Source organism: Pholcus phalangioides, unplaced genomic scaffold, assembly GCF_987345545.1.
Source record: "Pholcus phalangioides strain wild (caught in Gottingen) unplaced genomic scaffold, Ppha-v1.0 ptg000007l_1, whole genome shotgun sequence".
NCBI lineage: Eukaryota > Metazoa > Arthropoda > Arachnida > Araneae > Pholcidae > Pholcus > Pholcus phalangioides.
This window is the reverse complement of record NW_028301600.1, coordinates 45075987-45098226: the sequence shown is the minus strand read 5'-3', so window position 1 is coordinate 45098226 and position 22240 is coordinate 45075987. Positions and strand designations below refer to the sequence as shown.

The 22240-nt window shown below is 36.5% G+C and overlaps 1 protein-coding gene across 2 annotated transcripts in view; it reads left to right on the top strand.

The window, feature by feature from the left end:
- Positions 1 to 22240, top strand: part of LOC149085352 (tau-tubulin kinase homolog Asator-like) — an 86560-nt gene that overhangs the window by 32351 nt on the left and 31969 nt on the right. For both annotated transcript variants that reach the window (XM_089233314.1, XM_089233315.1), the window contains exons 5-7: positions 12797 to 12967; positions 15259 to 15357; positions 21072 to 21343. In XM_089233314.1, coding sequence (XP_089089440.1) covers positions 12797 to 12967; positions 15259 to 15357; positions 21072 to 21343 — 542 coding nt within the window. The remainder of the gene's footprint in view (positions 1 to 12796; positions 12968 to 15258; positions 15358 to 21071; positions 21344 to 22240) is intronic.

Below are 22240 nucleotides of genomic sequence, written 5' to 3'. Positions count from 1 at the left end.
ACCATCACCCAAATCTGAACTTTTTGATTGGGGGCTCTAAGTAAGAAGCGATGCTTTCATTATCTGTCCCACACATACTCTGGTCATCACCATACAGAAATTTACTACCGATCAAGTTAGGTCAAAAATGAAGGTGCTGTCTATTGTGGTGGCCTCAGGTTCAGTAGAGAAAGAGCCTCAGGACCAAACCCGCAGATCTGATGGAAGTCTTCTTGATGATAGACGATCATCTTATACCACTGCACCACTCAGGTGCAACGCACACATACACCAGCAGATACAAATACAACTACTCAGGAAACACAAAAGTTTGTTTGTGTGTGTGCTCATGCATGCGTGTGTGATATGTGTTGGAGATTCATGTCTCTCTAGCAACATTGTTCATTCATTTTGGAATATCAATGTAGCTTAGCAAAATTTTTACACCTTGTCCAAACAAGGTTCATGAGCTTGTTCAACTCTAGAAAAAAAAAATTGTGGTTGACTCGTGAATGCAGACATTAGTGAAGAAGTAGAGAATAAAAAATCATATATATATTGATTCTTCTTGTGATGAGGACATGGTAGAAAAAATAAGGCAGTTGAAGCTTGTGCGGAGTGACCACACAGAGCCACAGCTTCGGAATAAACATTTATTTTGACGACACATAATGATTATCTGTGTTAATGAAAAAGTAAGACAGGCATAGAAATTTTCGAACCTCACGCTTTCGTGTGCAGTGACTCTCTGCTCTGCTGTTTTCCAGACGGTCGTCTCCAGTACCCGGGATCATGTGACACACTCGAGGTCGTTGACCCGACTTTTGGGGGGTCGTCTGCGTGAGACACCACACACTCCCTCCCCAGTGATCATGAGTAATAAGAGGTGATCGCGTACTATGGAGTAGCATCAGTGATCACGAGCACTGTAGACGATCTGGAAAGTGGACAGTACGTCCAGAATGAGTGGTTCTGACTGGTTTCACAGCAGAATCAGCTGCGAGTCTGTCAGACGTAACTGCAGTTGGTACGTTTGGAGATACAGGTACCGGCTCCACCGTCGGATTCACAAGAAATGCCGGTTTAAGCCGATCGGCTGACACTGACACTGATTTTCCTCTTATGTCCACGTTGAACACTTTGTCGGTCCAGCTGATCACTCTGTATGGTCCTTCAAATGGCTGTTCCAGAGGACGTTTCACCCTATCAGTTCTCACGAAAACGTGAGAAGTAGTTTTCAAATCATGGTGAACAAATGTAGGATGTCCTCCATGCCGTTTGATTGGTCGTGGCTGGAAAGCTTGGACGTGAGTTCTCAGCATTTGTAGGAACTCGGAAGCGTCAGTTGAGTTGGAATTAGCTCGTGCTTGGAAAAATTCACCAGGTAATCGTAAAGCTTCTCCGTACAGTAGTTCTGCAGGTGTGCACCCCAAATCTTGTTTCAGAGAGCACCGAAGACCGAGTAGAACTGTAGGTAATGCTGCAGTCCATTTATGGGTTTGATCGCATTTTAACGCGGCTTTGAGAGGGCGATGCCACTCTTCCAACATACCGTTCGCTTGTGGATGGTATCCAGTTGTTCTAACCCGTTTTGCTCCGATGAATTTGGACAGCTCTCGGAATAGCTGCGATTCGAATTGGCGACCTTGATCAGTTGTTTCTGTCAAAGGTGTGCCGTATCGAGAAATCCAGGTGGAAAGAAAAGCTGCAGCTACCGTGGTTGCTGTGATGTCGCGGATAGGTACCGCTTCTGGCCATCGTGAAAACCGGTCTATCATTGTTAGGCAATAAGAATATCCATCGGAAATGGGCAGTGGGCCAATGATATCCAAATGAATATGTTGAAATCGTTGGAAAGGTTCCACAAACGATTGTAGCGTGGATCTCGTGTGCTTGTGCACTTTGGATCTTTGGCATGGTATGCACACTTTTGTCCATTTAGCACAGTCTTTAGCTAGACATGGCCAAATGAATCGCTTTCTGACCAAATCAATAGTGCGTCTAATTCCTGGGTGTGAGAGTTTGTGCATATTCCAAAACACATCATATCGAAATTTTTCTGGAATATAAGATCGAACAGCACCTGTTGATAAATCGCAGTAGAGCGCTTCAGCTGCGTCTGGAAGAAATACTTTCTTCAGTTGCAAAGCTGATTTGCTCTTTAGAAGTTCCTCTAGTTCTTTATCCCCCTCTTGTTGCTCAGCGATGGCAGTAAAATCAAGAGGTCCAGGAACTGAAATTGCTGTTACGTGTGATAAGATATCAGCAGAAATATTTTGCGATCCAGGAATATGGCAAATGTTCGTTGTGAACTGCAATATATAATCTAAATGCCTTAGCTGTCTAGGTGAGAATTTTTCACTTTTTTGTCGAAACGCATAGCACAGTGGTTTATGGTCACTGAAAAGTATAAACTCACGAGCTTCAAGCATATATCTGAAAAATTTTATGGAAGAATATGCGGCAAGAAGTTCTCGATCGTATGCGCTATATCGTGTTTCGGTGGGTGAAAGTTTACGTGAGAAAAAACCTAGCGGTTGAAGACCATTGTCCGTTACCTGGTGCAGTGCACTGCCTATAGCGTAGTCGGAAGCATCTACATGTAGAGCTAATTGGGCAGACGGGGATGGATGTGCCAACAATGCGGCATTAGCTAGTAGCTTTTTGCAATCTTCAAATGCTTTCAAAGTTGATGTAGACCACACAACTTTTGTTTTGTCTTTTTTTTTTTCGTGGAACCTTTCCTTAGATCATGCAGTGGCACTTGTGTCTCAGCTGCATGCGGTAGGAAACGGCGATAAAAATTTATGAGACCTAAAAATTTACGCAATTGCTCAATTGTTTCCGGTTGCTTGAAATCGAGTACAGCTCACACTTTGTCTGGACGAGGTGTGATACCAGATGGTTTCATCACATGTCCCAGAAATTCAAGCTCAGAAACACCAAATATGCATTTTGACACATTTAAAACTAAGCCATACTGTTGAAGACGTTGGAATATTTGTTTTAAATGAATTTTGTGTTCTTCGGCATTTTCAGAAAAGCATAGAATGTCATCAAGATATACATAGTAGAATGATAAACCTCGTAATACTTCATGCATGAACCGCATAAAAGTTTGAGCGGCATTTACGAGACCGAAGCTCAATCTTGTATACTCGAATAAACCCCAAGGGGTTGCGATTGCGGTTTTTGGTATATCTTCTTCGGCAATGCTAATTTGATGGTATGCCTTGAAGATGTCTAGTCTAGAAAAAATAGACTTACCGTGCAATTCTTGTGAAAAGTCTTGAATATGGAGTATCGGGTAAGAATCAAATTCCGTAACACTATTTAGACGACGATAATCACAGACAGGACGTACAGTACCATCTGCCTTGGGCACGATATGTAACGGAGAGCTCCAAGGGCTTTTGGAGGGCCGGATAATCCCTTGTTCCAAAAGGAATTCAAACTCGGTTTTCACCTGTTGTTGAATTTTTGGATTGAGACGTCGAGGCTTCGAAGCCACCGGAGGGTCCTCGAGTGATGATATGGTGTCGCGTCACATGTTTCACTGTTTTACCGATCTGTGAAGGGTTGAAGACATCTGGGAATTCTTGAAATATAGCACTGTATTCAGAATCTCCAATGGTAGTGACGGAAGGTTGTGTTGTGGGCTTGATCGATCCGAGTACCCATAATGATGTTTGCGAATCAATGAGTCGGCGGTTTCGCACATCAACGATTAGGTTGAAGTTGCTGAGAAAATCAGCTCCAAGTATTGGTGAAGTGACGTCAGCTACAAGAAATGTCCAGGAAAAAGGTTTCCGGAGACCTAAATCTAGTTTCTTCACCGTGGAACCATAAGCAAGAATCTTACTGTTGTTAGCGGCGAACAAATGGAAACTTGGATGAAGTGCTGACGAATTTTTTTTTAGGCGGGATAACAGAAACTTCACTGCCAGAGTCAACAAGGAAATGGTCACCCTTAACTCTGTCAATCACGAAGAGCCTGCTGGATTTGTTGCCCAATTCCATCATACCAGCGATGATGGAAGGTCGTCGTTTTTTTTCTGGAATTTACATGGCTGACGACAGTAGCGGGCATTCTCACCGAACTTGTTGTGATAGAAGCAGATATCCCGTGCTCGACTTGAACGAGATGGTGAACGCCTAGCTCGTCGCTGTTGGAAGTTACTGCGATATCTCCCTCTAGAGAGTCTATTCACCGTAGCCGTTAGCTCTGCCACTTGTTTGGTGAGCGTTTCGATGGCTGATGTCGAATCGGTTCGATCTGGAGTCGACTGCATTTGAGATGACGACGATGGCTGGATTCGACACACGTAATTTTGGTTCAGCCACTTTGTCGACTAGGACAGCAAGTTGATCTAATGGCTCACTGGAAACCGATAGCACTGCTTGAATAGTTTGCGGTAAACGTTGCATCCACAAGGTGCGCAAGAACTCGTCAGTGACTTTGTTGCCGGAGAGTTCTTTCATCTTTCGCAGCAGTTGACTTGGCTTTTGATCACCCAGCTGTAGCTCGTTCAAAAGTTCCTTGACTTTTTGATGTTCCGTAGCAGCGAACTCCTTTATGAGGCGATCCGACAAGGCTTGATAGCGGTTGATTGCCGGAGGATTTAATATCAGATCCGAGATGAAAGACAAGCATTCTCCGTCCAAGGAAGAGACCAAGGCTGCATACATCGTGTCATCGTTAGTGATTCCACTGAGTTTAAAAGCACTGTTGCACTGTTGAATCCATAGTTGGACATTGGATTTCCAAAATGGAGGTAATCGAAGTCCAATCCTCGAAACTTGAGCATTTTCTTCCGCCATCGCTCAGCTCCAACGGGAGAGAGAGAAGAAAAAAAAGAAGAGAAGACAAGAGAGAGGAGGAGGTCACACCAGAAGAAAAGAAGAGCAGACGATGATGCGTGGGCGAGAGGGGTCTGTTCTTCAGGGGCCTGTTTGAGGGAAGAATCTAGTCGTCGTAACCACAGACATAATGGAGGCTCGGAAAGAAGAAAATTTCCGAAAATGCATGAGATTAAATCTTCAATGAAGATGGACTTTTTTTTATGGTTAATGTTCCTAAACGTCGCTGGTCACCACTGCGGAGTCACCACACAGAGCCACAGCTTCGGAATAAACATTTATTTTGACGACACATAATGATTATCTAGGTTAATGAAAAAGTAAGACAGGCATAGAAATTTTCGAACCTCACGCTTTCGTGTGCAGTGACTCTCTGCTCTGCTGTTTTCCAGACGGTCGTCTCCAGTACCCGGGATCACGTGACACACTCGAGGTCGTTGACCCGACTCTTGGGGGGTCGTCTGCGTGAGACACCACACTTGAAAATAGCATTTCTCATTCTCTAAATCAACTTGAAGATTTTGTGCAATGTTTAAGAGCATTATAAAAGAAAATAAATGAAAATTACAAATTTACAAGTGAAATATTTTTGTGTGATTATTTACATTTTGTACAAATACTAGTTGCAACAATGAGGAAACTGGCATAATAAGTGATTTTTTAAATGATTTGTTATGGAAGTTTTGTTATCCTATGTTGATGAATTGGGTAATTCAAACTTTTTGCTGCCCCTTTAAGCTTCGAATTAACCAAGTTTGACTGTGCTCTTCTTATATTGCATACATATTATATTTTTGATCCATACATACTTGTGCTATGGTTAAAGTGAGAAATCTGGTGATTTTCCTTAATCAGCATTAATTTCAGTAAGTTTGATCAATTTTATTCTTATCATTTGAATTTATCATTTACCAGTGATTATGCATAATCAAAGTTCATATTGGTAAATATGACAAATTCTACTAAATTAATTAAATTTATTGGACATGTAAATTTTTTGGTAAGTCGTTTTAGTTCTAATTAACCAGTCAACTGTCCAATTAATTTCTCTGAGCGTTACCCGCAGTGCCCACTTTTTTTTTGAAGATGCACACGCTTTTTCCCTTTTTTTCCTTTTCTTGGAAGTTTGAAATATTAAAATATTTTTTTATAGCATGTTTTTTTATAGCTCGAAGGTGTCGAGACATAATATGACACCCCAAAAGTGGGGAGGGGTGGTCATAATGTCCTGTGACTAAAAGAAATGCTGTTGATGGATTTATGTGGAACCATAGTAGTTGAACCTTTGCTAAAAGATATACGAGTAATAAAACAGATGCATCTTCGCAAGGGAGTTATAAATTGAAACAAAAATGATGGGGATGTAGCTTTGCAAAGCATGACAAAGATAATAGTAATAATAATCTCAGACCTTGAAATATAATTTTCAACTCCATCTCGTGATGAGATAATAAAATAGAAGGATGGCTGTGCAGAGATGACTGTGCAACATCCCAGCATAACTACCCAGGATTCTGGCTGCACATGTATGACAAATTATTTTGTCATATCTATGTGAAAAAGACAGAAAAGTCTGTGTGTCTGCAAATGCCGTTGTAGGCAACACCATTACGTATATCAGCGATGGTAAATGCCATCTTAACCACTTCACTGGTGAAAAAGTCGGCGCTTTGGCAAATGCCGTCGTAGGCACCAATATTACGTATAGCAGCGACGGCAAACCCTGTCGTAACCACTTGACTGGTTAAAGCTTAAAGACAAAAAAATAATAATTTTTCAAAGAATTATTTAGTGCACATTGAATTCCTTAACCTGGTACATCCTTGAAAATGTTTTGTCAGAACTATATGCTTACATGAAAATAAAAAATACCAATTAAAATATGTTGAATAATATGTAATTATGAATATTTATTTATTTTACCAGGAAGAACAGCATGATTTGTTTTATACATTTGCTAAGGAACATTTTTACAAAAGCAGTGTTTTACCACATCACACTTTTGTGTAATGCTGTAAAAATTGTTGTCATTTGTCTTATGCTGTCATCTGGCAATTGTAAACACTTTCACAGGGGTGAAACATCTAACTGAATTTTATTAATTATATCATCCCACTCATGCCAGAGGCACGAATGTGCAATGTCCTTGGTAATGAAAAAGAAAGTGGGAAATGACATTTGAATGTTTACTCTACCCATGTTATTCTATGGGAGTTATTTTCCTCAAATGTTTTGTAACGTGTTCCAATAGGGATGCACATTTGCATCTCAGGCACATCTTAGAAATTAAAATAAGGTATCCAACCAGCTGATAAAAAAAGGTGGAAAATTTGCACATTCATGCTTCTGGCTTGCGGAAAACAATGTTTAAAAAACTAGTTGTCCAACACGTATGCTGTCATCTGATAATCGTAAAGTAGTTATGCAGCAATAATACTGTTAAGAAAAATATTGGTAGCACAATTTTTTTGGAGAACCCCTCAAGACAGTAAGCTCCTGTTGCCAAAACGGAAGTGTAAAGATAAACACTCGAATCCTCTAGATTGATCCGAAATGTCTTGTATGACCTCCAGACAGTGGCACCACAAAACCGGAACTGCGCAAGAAGTCTAGAATTTTCGTCATGTCTATAAGGATAGCCAGAGTAGTCAATCAGTGTTGTTGAGACTTTATCCTCAATGCGAGATTGTGAATAATTGTAAATAGCTGTTTTCGGTGAATAAATCTGTGACATCCTGAAAAATTGCTCCACTGATCATTTCAAGGACTTGTGAGACATTATCCAGAACAATATAGTCAACAAGGATAACTTTGCTAGTTTTTGAAAAATACACTGTTTTGTGCCCTGCCTAGTTCCTCAACCAACCAATACAGGTGCCCCATTGTTTTTATCGCACAGAGAAGCCATTGAATGATAGCCTTTCTGCATTTTTTCAGCCTCACCAGTTGTTGACAGGTCTTTATCAGTGGTTTTGTTTTCGACTTGTGGAATAATAGTTTTAGTAGTCTACAAAAGTGTCTCGCCCTGCCCATTCATTCAAGGCTAAGTAAAAACTATGTGTTTTGCTTGATGCAACATAGTCCCCTTTCAGGATCACTTTTGGATGTAAATTTTATGTTGTATTTAGGTTTAATAATATAACTTTTCAGTGTTGCACCAGGAAGTTTGATGAAAATGGGGCAACTTTGGCAACATAGAATTGCGTAATTTTCTCAAATTCTTGCATACTTTTTTGAAATCATGAATTTTTTGTGTTTGTTTGAGAGGTCTTAAAGATGCAGAGATGCATTATTACCTAGTTAGTAGGCCACAGATATCAAAATTATAATGATGCTACACTGTAGCCAGAGTCCACAGAAGAGAAGACGGAGAATCAATGTGGCACCAGGAGAAACTGTTAGCGAACTATACATGATGGAGAAGGACCAATTCTATTCCGAGTATCTCTACAGTGAAAAAAATCAGAGGAATGACCATCACAGCAGCGATATAAATCTGTGTGCATGCATGCATGCCAGGAATTAATTGCTCCTGCTGTTCTTGCTCTGAAGATAGACATGATTCAACCATGGACGCTCATAATGAAATGCTGAATGTCACTTTGATCCAGGAGATTGATGGTATGGTTCTTAAACAACTATAGCTTGGAATGCTTGTTGTTTAAAGTTCTTGGCAAAAAAAAAGTGTCAAGCATTTTGTTGGTAAACTCACTCAATTCTATGGAGATGGAGTTTGAGTTGTCATATCTTTGGAATGACTGACAAAATGAAAAGTTTCACTTCCCAAACGTACCTGATGAAGCTTAACCATGATGATGCACAAAACATTGTGTTTACATAAACATTTTGTACATAATTGACCTTCATCACAATGAAAAACTGTGGCAAATCTACCTTTTCTGATGAAAATGTCAACATTTTCTTTGAACTTTGTAGTTTGTGAATTTTAAACCTTCCAATTTTAGTGTTTTGAGTATTTCTGTATACTTCTTTTTACAATAAAGAGTTAATACTACCGTAGAAGGTGTTTTCATAGTTTAAAAAATCTTTTTTTCTGGTGGTTTTTTTTTTCTTTTGGTGATTTCCACTGGTTTTAACACAGTTGGCAAAGTTTCCCATTTCCAGGGTGAGCATATTTTTTATTTTTTTAACATAGAAATGCTTACTTAAGTTGTCATGTTTCCACAGATTGTGAAACTAGAGATCAAGACTAATGGTTTATGATGGTTTTGAAGCATTTTTGTATATTATCGGTTGACAAAGCAGTTGAAAGAAAAAAAAATTCAAGCAGTTAAAGAAAAAAAGGCAAGTTGTCCTGGTTGATGGTACTTCAAAATAATCAACACCCAACAATGTATGTAAGGGATTTTACAGAGGTTAAAAAATTAAGAGAGAGATAGAGAACATTCTGGGGGAGAGTGAGAAAGAGTGGGTGAGGGCAAAAGAGAAATCTGCAGAACTCTTTTATCTACTGTGTACTTGTTTTTTATAATAACAATAATGTGACTCCATGTATTCTCAAGTGATCAACATGATTCGTCCAGGGAATTCGTTAAGAGTTAGTGTGTGTGTGTACATATCCATGCCCAGACGGGGATTTGAACCCAGGCCTGCCCAGTGAGAGGATAGCTCCCTAGCCATTCAACTGCTGCCAAGTGGATTTATTTTGGAGTAATGTTCCCCTTCCATTTATGTTTTTTTTCTTCTATTTCTTTCTTTCCCCTTCTTCCTTTTTCTAAAATTTGAACAAGAGAGCCAGTTTTATTGCTGATACTTCAAACATAGATCATTCTAATTTTTCGACAAAAACTTGTATGTTTTGGGGTTAAATAAAAGGTGTATAAGTTAATTTTATTAATATAAAAGGATGACATAAAACTGGCTTCACTCACCAACATTTACTAATAACTGCAAGTTATTAATAAATGTTAATATCATGACAAATGTTAATAGTTCTTATCTGTGCTTTGGTACAACTCGAACACACTTTTTTTTGCTCTGAGTACTATCTCTTCATCCCATTGTTTGAGGATTAGCTGCTGTGCTTCTGGAAAGATAAGAATCAGGTACTGACTGGTGTGTGTCTGAGAGAAGTCCAGTGGTCTTATTTTTCTTCCATTATACCATTCTTTTCTTGTATATGATTTTTGGGTTTTTTAACAAACGTAGCATTTCATTTTTGGGGCTTTTGTTTCACCAGTTTATTTTAATTAGTGTTTATCAAGGGTTAATTTGTGAGTTTAGTGTTTGCATTTATTCTTTTTAAATTTTTATTTGCATATTTTCTGATTGGTTCATATTTATTCTCTCGCTCCCATTTAATTTCCTTTGAACTTTTGCTATGTTTTTTCTTCTTTTCTTTGTGTATTTCAAATTTTTGCCCGTGTGTTTGCATAGGAGGAAATAGTGGTTCTTTGTTTTCAGCCATTTTGGTGTTTTTCCCCCACTTCTTTGATACACATTGCTTGGGAGTTTTGAGCATTAGTGTTAGCAAACAGAGTAGAATTGTTTTCCCCTGGATATTTTTTGTAAATTTTGTTGTTCTGCTTAGTCCAATTTTTGTAGTGTTAGTAATAAGATAGCTAGTTAAGTTATCTAGTTGGCTAATACTAATATGTATAGTTGTATTTTGTATTTTAATACTTTTAGTTGTGTTTTCTTACTTTATATACAGGGTGATTCAGAAAAGATGGGAAAAACTTTTAAGAGGTGGTAGTACACACAAATGCAAACAATTGTCATCAAAAAATGCATGGTCTAACATGAAACACAAATGTGCTAATATGTTTTGAAATGGCCACTCTGCAAACATTAAAGCAGCATTCTTGTTGAAATTTATCTGGAGAGAAAAGAACACCACATGCATGCAAATGTAACCTGGGGAAGGAGAAACTTTATGCAAATTTGCATCACAGTGAATAAAAGACATGGATGCTAGCCCTGGGAAGTTATTCCAATGTGCAACCATTCTAACATCGTAACTGTTGGCTCAGGGATAATGGCGCATTTTGGTAATACTGAAACAACAGACATGAATTTCATTTACATGTTGCCTCTGTGGTACTTCTGTTTGCAGCTCCATAAATGAAATGCATGTCTGCTTTTTCAGTAGTACTAAACTGTGTCATTATCCCGTATGTTACAACTGTTAGAATGGTTGCACGCTGAAATAAATTCACAGGACTGGCGCCTGTGCCTTTTATTCACTGGGATGCAGATTTGCATATGGCTTCTTCTTCCCCAGGTTACATTTGTATACATGGTGTTCTTTTTCTCCCAATACATTTCAACAGGAATGTCGTTTTAATGTTTGCGGAGCGGCCGTTTCAAAACTCATTAGCGCATTTGCGTTTCATGTTAGACCATGCATTTGTTGATGACAATTGTTTGTATTGGTGTGTACTACCACCTCTTAAAGTTTTTCCCATCTTTTTTGAATCACCCTGTATACAGGGTGCATAGCAAACAAGGGATATGGCATTTCACTGGCATACCATAACTATGATTTTTGCTGCCCGGGGCAAACATTATTTTTTCGACCACCACAACTTTAAAATTTGATAATTTTATAATAGTGTTCTTTGTTCCCACCCCCTAAATTTTGCCACTGGGGCAGTTGTCCCCCACTTCCCCTCTAGTTACAGCCTGCCTAGAGGGCTGTAACTAGAGGGTTTAAACAGTGTTTCTGCATTTAAAGCAGTTTTTTTCCAAACTTTCCTCCATTTTTTCGATTTTGAATATCTCAGTGAATATTGTACTTAGAAACATAAAATTTTTTCTGTTGGCCTCAGGAGACACAGGACAACAACTTTCTAATTGGGTTTTGGGGCAAAGTTCAACAAAATGGTACATTCTCACGAATTCAGTCCTTCCCGACACCTTTCACAACTTCACCATTATGGGAACCACTATTTCCTGTTTTGAAAGTTTCAGTCCAAGCGATGCAGGCTCAGTAGGTAACCTGTGTTGTTGAATCCAGTGATGGTGTAGACACATTGAAGATGCCAGCGAGTTCGCTCATGGGAGAGAACGTGTCGCCTTGAGTTTTCACATGAAAGAATTCTGGACAGGCAACGAGATGGTGACCAGGAGAAGAAACAAAATGACTGGAACGGCGCCAAAGCACGCTACTGGGTCATCATACATGGCAGCGGAGGAGGTGCGAGTCGCTGCGCAGCTGTCGGGATAAAACGCCTCAGGAAGGAACTGCGGTGGAATGAGATGAACTGAATTGTAGTGCGGTCGCACTCAGCACACTACTGGTATTTAAGGAAATAATTCCCATCATCCACCATCATAGTGACAAATCACAGAGAATCAGCGGCACTGCAACATTAACATAATTTTTTTGACCGACAATTTCTCATTTGCATATTTTTACAGAATAAAACGTTATTGCACAACTATGACATATGGAATCTGGCAACACTGAAAACACAAACATTAAAGGTAGATCGGCGGAGATCTGCAGCACAAGATCCTGCAGATCAAAACAAGGTAAAATATGACAATGTAAATAGTAATAAAAATGACTAGGTAAGGACTTTTGGGGGGTGTCTATGATTATGTTATGTTATTATGTTAAAGTAACTGTGAAGCGTAAATAGGCAGAAAAATCGATGCCCCCACCTCGCCATTATTCCTCTGACAAAGGTTGGTGACACATCTAGGAGCTGTGACACATACTGTGAGAAACACTGATCTGGTCCATAAAAAGAATCCATTGTTTTTCATCACTAAACAGTCATACAGCCATAAGACATATCACATGGGCCCAAATACTCACTGTGATACTTGCTCGCAATGACACTTTGTGAGAAATGGCTTACGAGTCATCTCTTTTTTTTGTGCACCACATAAGCAGTTTCTTTGATAGGCTTACGAACTGTATTTGAAATAATAACAACTTACAAAATATTTAACTATGCAATCTTTCTTTTGATTTTTTTCTTTCTAGTCAAATTTTTCTATTGGACGATCGCAAAATACTTGTCGAAAAGTTTATATGCTGGATTTTGGTTTAGCTAGGCAATATGTTACAGCTAACGGGGATGTTCGCCCACCTCGGGCTGCAGCAGGGTTCCGAGGAACTGTGAGATATGCTTCAGTGAATGCCCATAAAAATAAGGTATTAATGTTAAACTAACACTGCTATTAAGTTTGATTTAATTTATAATCACATTCTTTATTTTCTTTCAAATTTGGGCATTTTCATGCAAATTTCAGTGACATAAATATTTATTCATTGTACTTCACTATAATTCATATAATACTTCTTCACTATAATTCATATAATACTTCTTCACTATAATTCATATAATACTTCTTCACTATAATTCATATAATACTTCTTCACTATAATTCATATAATACTTCTTCACTATAATTCATATAATACTTCTTCACTATAATTCATATAATACTTCTTCACTATAATTCATATAATACTTCTTCACTATAATTCATATAATACTTCTTCACTATAATTCATATAATACTTCTTCACTATAATTCATATAATACTTCTTCACTATAATTCATATAATACTTCTTCACTATAATTCATATAATACTTCTTCACTATAATTCATATAATACTTCTTCACTATAATTCATATAATACTTCTTCACTATAATTCATATAATACTTCTTCACTATAATTCATATAATACTTCTTCACTATAATTCATATAATACTTCTTCACTATAATTCATATAATACTTCTTCACTATAATTCATATAATACTTCTTCACTATAATTCATTATATTTTACTGCAGAATGTCACATTATAGAGCAATACAACACACACACACACCTGGATTTTCTCTTATGTACTGGTTTTTTTTTTGCATGATATAAACCTCATATAGTATATTACTTCATGAAGATTATATAAAAAAATGAAAATTCTACTGTGTTTATTCTAAAATTGAAAAATATGCATCAAAATCGATTAGGAAAATGAGAGAAATCCAGCTGTGATAGTAGCACCTCCATAAACTACTAATTTGGGAAAGTATAAAAATTTTATGAGATTAAATTTATAATTTTTTAAATCTAACAAGCCTTGTAAAATTTTGAGACTTGATTATTTAAGCATTTAAAAAGTGGCAAAAATCAAAAACTTCAATCCCTGCTCTGCGAATTTTTATCAAAATATATAGCAGGATGAATTTCTTTCAGTACAATAAAGAGAGGTGTAAATTTTACTTGATTGGTGCTCATAAATGTTTAAATTTTATAATTTTTCAAATTATTATTCTGATGAGGTGCTAAATTCCTCGTTTCCTGTTGATATTTTTTTCTTATTATTTTAGAATCAGCCATAGAGTTTATTCTTTTCATACACTTTTTATGCATACGAGGTTTGTTTAAAAAGTATTTGACCATAACTTTTTGTGCATAAACTAATAAAGTTAGGGAGGCATGGTTTGGTACATGTACGTTGGCAATTCTATTGTGTGCATACTTGAATTTTTTGCAGTCACTGGCAGATCGCTGATGAGTGAGGAAATGTAAGTAAATGCTATCAGATTTTCGTTTTTGACAAAATGTCAGAAAAACTTGAACAACACAACTGCATTAAATTTGTGTAAAGCTTTGTGATTCAGAATGAAAACAATACACAAGATGAAGCAATGGGCACCCACACAGATATGGGAGTGGTACAACCGCTTCGAAGAAACCACAGTCATGCTGACTGTCCTTGAATTCAGTGGCATGGTTCATCACAAATATCTTGTGCCATCCTGCTCCAATGGTGAATTTTCATAATTTTTCTGTGCCAAATAGCCAAAATAGAAAATTTTGCCTCAGTATGCCAGGAATTTTCATAATCCATCTAGTCTCTCATTGAAAGAGTTGCCGGAAGTCCAGAAAAATGTGCGAAATTAGAGAGAAGGTCGCTGATTTAAAAAAAAATCAATTTTTGAATTTCCCTCAGCTCGATTTCCGATCATTGGCCAATAGTCTTAAAAATCGATATAAATAGAGAAATTGGGAATAAAAATGAATTAAACGAACAAAATCTCAGTAATAAAGTTAACTATTTCAAATTCAATGTTTCCATGAAATCTTCGAGAATCTCAGATGAAATATATCAAGAAAAAAATGTAGTGGTGGACGTGGTTTTCATTTGAATCTGGTGAGAGAATTTTAATTAAAATGATAAATAAAATGCATTTTTTGGTTATTTTTCAACCTAATTAGATGAGAGGCAATAGCTGAAAAAGAAGAGATGAAATAATGGGAGATATATAAGGTTATATTTTCATGTTTTTCAGGTCATAAATGCTTGCATATTTTCAAGATTTTTAGGTCATAAAAATCTGAGCCCTAGTGATCGCCTTGAATATACACATAGAAAAGATCCTAAAAGGAAAATAACTTGTTAATAAAGAATCTTTATATTTCAGGAAATGGGACGTCATGACGATCTATGGTCATTATTTTATATGCTCGTTGAATTTGTGAATGGACAGCTACCCTGGCGTAAAATAAAAGACAAAGAACAAGTATGTTTTTATATGTATTTTTTCCTCAACATTTGCAAAATTGACTCATTTTATGGATATTATGAAAAAAATGCTAGTTTTTCTAATAAGTTTACCACTAAATGAGCAAAACAAAAAATGTCAAGAATTATTAACATATAACATTTCAGTTAATTCTATTTGGTAGATCATTCATCATTCATAATTTTTATAACTGTAATCTTCTTCTACTGTAGCATTATATACAGGGTGTCCAAGTTGAAAGTATACACAAGTAATGACTTTTACTGAGAGAATCATACATGCTTGGTTATGGAAATGGGGTACCATTGATGAAGGATTGCTCTTAAGTTTTTTATCCAGTTATTCTAGTAAGGTTGTGCATGCATATTGTTGACAGGTGGTTTTAGATGCTTTTTAGAGCAGTTGCACTGACTGAAAGCATGGGGAGGTCATGATAGACTGAAATTTATTTTCTGTAGTTTCAAGCTTCAAGGGGTCAATGCGAGTCGATCTCCAAGGGGAGACTCTTCCAATTAAAAAAAAGTCTCTCTCACAGAAAGCAATCAGGTTTATAACCTGATAACCACTATAACCTGTATAATAGTTGAAATTCAAGCATAGTATGTGATACAGGTGGTATAAACTACTGAGTTTTTTATTTTTAAATTTGTAAGATGCATTGCTTCTGAAACACATGACAGGCATTCCTTAGAAACAAACTTGGTAAGCAACACATAAACGGCACATTCTGATATGCCTAAACTCGTTAGTAGTTCCTTCAGAGAAATGTTTATGAACTTCATGGGTGGTTTAGTAGTTGTATGGGGATAAATACCATAATACAGCGTTTCTCAACCTATGGTTCACAGATCACCCCTGGTCTGTGACGATGGCATAGGTGGTCTGCAGGCAGACTTGATAATTCGATTCTAACTGAATGAAAAATTATTTATTTGTTTAAATTGATATTAATAATATTCATATGATTTTAAATAAAGATTGTACCTTCATATTTACTGTCTCCCCTTTTGATGCCTAACATGCATCTTTCCATGCTCCTTTGTGTTGTCTGTAGCTTTTGTATCGTCTTGCTTGTGAGTGTCTCATGTTTCAGCTCCATAAGTTAGTGCTGGTAGCACACACTGGTTAAACACTTTTCTTTTCAGGCATAATGGCATGTGGCTCTTTAGAATTACACAGTTTTTGACAAAAGTCTCCATCCAATCCTGATCCTTCTGTTTATTTCATTAATGATCCCGTTGTCCATGGTAATTTCTTGTCCCAGGTATACATAGCTTTCTACTTCTATCTCTGTGTTGGTGAGCAAGGTTGTCCTTTTCAATGCAAAGAGGTTGAACATAACTTTAGTCTTTTGCAGATTCATTTTCAAGCCCACCTGAATACTTGCCTTCGCCAGTTCTTGTATCATTTCTTCTAGTTCATCTAGATTACTGCTGATAACAACAATGTCGTCAGTAAAACGCAAATGGTTGAGAAATTCTGCATTTATTTTAATTAATTTCTCATCCCAATCCAGCTTCGTGAATACTACTTCTAAAACAGCAGTAAAGAGTTTTGGTGAGATAGTATAACCCTGCCTGACACCTTTCCCAAGTTTAATCTTTGCTTTTCCTTTATCCAAATGAATGGTTGCAGTTGCTTTGTCATATATTTCTTAATGATAATGTGATATAAGTCTTCTCTACCCCAATTACATTTAGAGCATTAACAACAGCAGATGTGAAGACAGAGTCAAGCGCTTTTTCAAAATCAATGAAGACCATACACAATGGTAATTGGTATTCCTTGTATGTCGCTGATTGTTTGGATGTGATCCATTGGACTAAATCCACTTCAAAATCCTGCTTGTTCTTTTGGTTGGACTTCATCCAATTTGGATTCAAGCCTATATATATGTCAGCACTTTGGTGACGATTTTATGAATTACTGATTGGTTGATAATTCTTGATATCCTCTTTTCCACCCTTTTTATAAAGAAGAACCATCATTGTGTTGTTCCAATCTTCAGGCACATTTGATTTTGTCAGACAATTTGTGAACATAGCAGCTAGCATACTGGCAAATTCTTCTCCTGCTTCTTTAATAGTGTCTATTGAAATCCCCTCTTCACCTGGGCATTTCTCTTTTTTCATACATCTTACAGCCTTGTAGACTTCCTCTTTCAGCACAGGTGCTACTTGTACAAATTCTGCTTCATTTCCTTTTCTTCCTACTCCCTTCCCTCTGTTCCAATCCTGTTTTTCATGTTTGTATAGAGTATTATAAAATTCCTCAACAATACTAATAATTTCATTTCCATCTTTTGTGATGGTTCCATTTTTCCGTTTTAGTGCAAAAATTTCCTTTCTTCCAACACAGTTTTGGTTTTGCTGATTTTAAGCTCCTATTATCTTCCAGTGCTTTCTTTACAATATCGCAATTAAACTTCCTGACATCTTCTGTAATCTGCTTTCATACTGTCTTACAAAGTTCTGCATATTCCATTTGATTTAGGGTCATTCTTATTCAATCTGAAATTCTCTCCACTCTTTCATCAGTTTCTTTGTTTCTTCTGTTATTTTCTTCACCGGTTTGATTTCTTTTTTTTCCAGCGACTTCTTTTGCTATTTCTTTTAGGGTAGTTAAAGTTCTGTTCACCGTGGTGACATCTTGTCCATCTTCAGTGGTGTAGCAAAGTGGTGTCAATATAGCAAATTGAATCTGTTCTTCAGCTCTTAACTGGAATTTATATTGATGTTCTTGAAGCTTTGCTATATCGATGACAGTTTGTGTATTTTTGATAAGTTTCGCTCTTTCCATTCTAGTGTTAAGCATTATTCTACATGATGATCACTTCCTGTATTGAATTTGTTGAGAACACCACAGTCTTGGATCATATGCTTCTTATTAGATAGGATGTAGTCAATCTCACTAGTTGCTTCAGTTGGGCTTCTCCAAATCCACTTTCTTTGGGGTTTCTTTTTAAAAAATGAATTTATGATGCATAACTGTTCGCTCTGCAAATTCGACGAGTCGGTTTCCTCTGTCATTTCGTACACCGTGACCATGACTTCCAACTGAGCTTTCACCATTTCTTCTCTCTCCAATTCTAGCATTGAAGTCACCCATTACTATTTTGATATGATGATTTCCTTTACTATGCAGCTCGTCTATTTCTTCATAAAAGTCTTCTACTTCTTCAGAGTAGCTTGTTGTTAGTGCATAGACTTGTATAATCTGTATCCGGTATCTGCTTGATATTTGCATAACCAGCTTTGCAACTCTATCAGATGTACTATCTAACTCAACGATGTGATTTTTCCACTTTTTATGAATGAGAAATCCTACTCCACTGGTGGTTCTATTATCTGTTCCCCTGTAGTAAAATACATGTCTGGCATACATACTGGCAAGTTTGATTTTCTCCTCTCCTCCTTACTTCACAGATGCCTATGATGTTCCAATTTATTCTTTCCAGTTCTTCTAACTCCTGCAAACAATTTCTTGAAGAGAGATATCATCCGTTATACACGGCCAAGGTCATCATCTTATTGCAGCCTGGTCCAACCCAGAGATTCGTAACACCCTCTGTCTTCATGTCTTGATGGTCACTGCCATAACCAGGGACACTCAGACTGCTGGAGACCGAGGGCCTTAGTTTAAAAACAGAGTTTATATTTCTTCTTAGGCAGTTTTTGGCTGTAATCCTCCACGCTGGCTAGTGCAGGTTGGAGGAAGCTCATCCACGTCCGTTCACCACGTGTTAAACATGGTTACTTACAGGCTGCACCACAAGAAGGTGTGGATTGGACTTAGGTCTCTACTTTTAGTCGATTCCTTCAAGCCCTCATAATGAAGCAATTGAAGGGTCTTCTCCTAGTTAACAAGTAAAGACTATTAAACAGCCTGTGCTTAGAATAGTTGGATTTGAATCTGTAACACATTTTAAACACAGTTTACAAACAGTGAAATGAAGCCCCGCATATGATTTGAAATAATATCTGCAGCAGTTGATTTATTAACACTTCAATGCTACTAAACACAGAGATTGAGTACCATTTGTATATCTGCAGAGTCACTAAGGGGACATTATTAACCCCTTAATAGTTTCATTTTTTCCCCAAATTTGATCTAAAAAGTGTCACATTTTTTTATTGCATTTTTCTTGTTCATTTTACTTTTGTAAGTAGGAAACTGTTATTAAAATTAACATTTTTAATATTTTTAAGCATTTAGAACAATTTTTTTATTGCAAATAAAATAATTCTTCCCCCCCCCCCCATCCTCCCCAGAAGTTGTCTTTTCTTCCTACATGAGGGCCTAACAGAGAAGTTACTTTACATTTGTGCATATAAAAAAAACTATGCCTAGTGCAAATTACCATTTGGTATACAACTACTGCCATCTATACTACTAATTTGATATTAAAATACAAGAGGAATGGCAAAAGAGTAAAAGCAATAGAGAAATGAGATTGCCCGTATGAGATAATCAGTAAAGGCCTGAAAGCAGTGCCCATACGGTGCATGGGTAAAACAGGCAAGGGATTAAAGCTGCAAATAAACTTGAGGAGTTGCCCACTTCAATGCGACTGGAATTTATAAGTAATCATTGGTGGCTTTCTCACTATAAGCCATTACTTTTGGATACCTTTAGTCCAAATACCCTATATAATTATGATTGCTAATTATACCACAATTGCAACTCGATTTTACGAAATGTCATATTTTTATAATTTTGTCTTCTAGCTCTAAGCAACATCCCATTACTTAGAGCAGTTTTTATTTTACATATTAGTAGTTTGTGTCTGTTGGAGTTTCTAAAAACAGGTGTTGACTGTATAGTCAATCTGTGATGCTGGAAAAAATAAAAATAATGAGTAAAACTTATGAGAATTACACATCTACTTCTGCTCTGGGAGTTTCCCTTACTGAGACTTACATACAGTGCTGTACTTTTATTTTTGAATATGCTATGGATAGGATTTTTTTTTTAATTTGAAGAAACTGTCGATTTTGATTTATTTTAATACAGTGCTTTGTTTTCTGATTGTCACATAGGATATTTCAATAGTGGGAGAATGGGTTGATGGAGAACAATGCTGAAACACTAATAATTGCCTTTCGAATACTTATGCATAAGCCATTGGTAGACAATGCTATTTTTAACCATTACAAAGAAAACTCAAATTTGTTTCTTTTTTAAAACCTATCCCCATGTGAGTGGAAATAGTTTCCATCCACTCAAGGAAGGGGAATATTTTTATCCATTACAGGACTTTAGCTGCCTAGTCCTGTGTTCTGGACTCTGCCACAAATCTGGGCTGAAAGAGATCTCAGCAACAAGATAAGTCCAGTGGCAAAGTTCTGGCATTCATTCATTCAGCTGCCTAGTCCCTTTCTAACTGAAATTGCTGCACAATATGTATGTGCGTGTGTGCGCATTCTCTTAAAAAAAATTTCAACTACCTGGGTTCTTCAAGGAAAAAAAGAAAAATGGAAGAAAGGGGGTCTGGGAGAAAATTTTTTTTATTTTTTAGCACCTCTGATTATTCATAACTTTAAACTTTTGAGACTATTGTATTATGAATAAACTTTTACTGTGAGCATATAACATATTTCATTTTTCTTCGTTAACTTGTTTACTCTTTTTATTTCACTTTGAAATCTAATGAGATATGAAAACCATTACAGTTTTCACATGAACTCAAACATTGTATATTTTGTTTCTAGGTGGGTATGATGAAAGAAAAGTATGACCATAGGTTATTACTAAAGCACCTTCCATCAGATTTCAAACTGTATTTAGATCATGTTGCATCATTGGGATATTTTGATAGACCAGATTATGATCTTTTAATCAGTTTGTTTGAAAAATGCATGAAGCGAAGAGGTGTTAAAGAAAGTGATCCATACGATTGGGAAAAGAATTATGTGGACAATTCCATAATTTCAACTTCATCTCCTTCACCTGCGTATACTACACAAAAGCCAGCATTCTCTGGGTATTGTTTTCCACATACATAAAAAAATAGATTCTTAAAATTCATCATCTAAATATTTTTAAAATCATATTGTGCATATGATTTGACATTGATATTTTTTTACTTTGTCATATTGATAATATACGAAAAGTTGTGCATGGATTTTATGGAAGTCCATAATATTATATAGTTGCCTAGTATATGAGTCTGCCAGTTGCAAAACTCATTAATCCTCATCCTGATATTTTTACATGAAGTGACAAAACTTTAAGAAAATAAAACTTTTGTAGAGTGTATTTGAGCTGAATGCTTGAAATTTAACATTTTGAGGAAAAAGTTCATTCTGAATCCAATTTCACATAAATACTTTTCCTACATTTGGTATAGTTTTTGCATTAATTAACAATTTTTGTTGTGGATTTAGTTTTGCTGTCTGTATGAAGGATTTAAGTTTTGCAGCAGTACGAGTTCATTATGGTTCCTATTCTTGTTTAAAAAGAAAAAAAAAGAAGTTTTATAAAATACAGTTTTGTTACAAAACAAAAGTAAAAACATCTCTATTTTTCATTACTTACAGAATTTTTTTAGCAATATTGATGATGCTCATTCATTATCCAATCATTGTCGCTATTTTCTTGTAACATGACCTACGCCAGCTGGTTGAATAAGCTGACCAGTTAAAATTTGGTGCTCAGAGGACATCATGTAAAATTACTTAAAATAACTAAAAGGATGATAAAATCACTGTGCATAACATTATACGAGTGAACAAGGATCTGACCAAAAGAAAGATAATGATGCTGCTCTCTTACTGTGTTACAACACAAAAATATGCAAAAAAATATATTGATAGGAGGCTGGTAATATCAAAAAGAATTAGGGAGAAAAGAGCCAGATTTAACAAATTTTGCAGCCAAA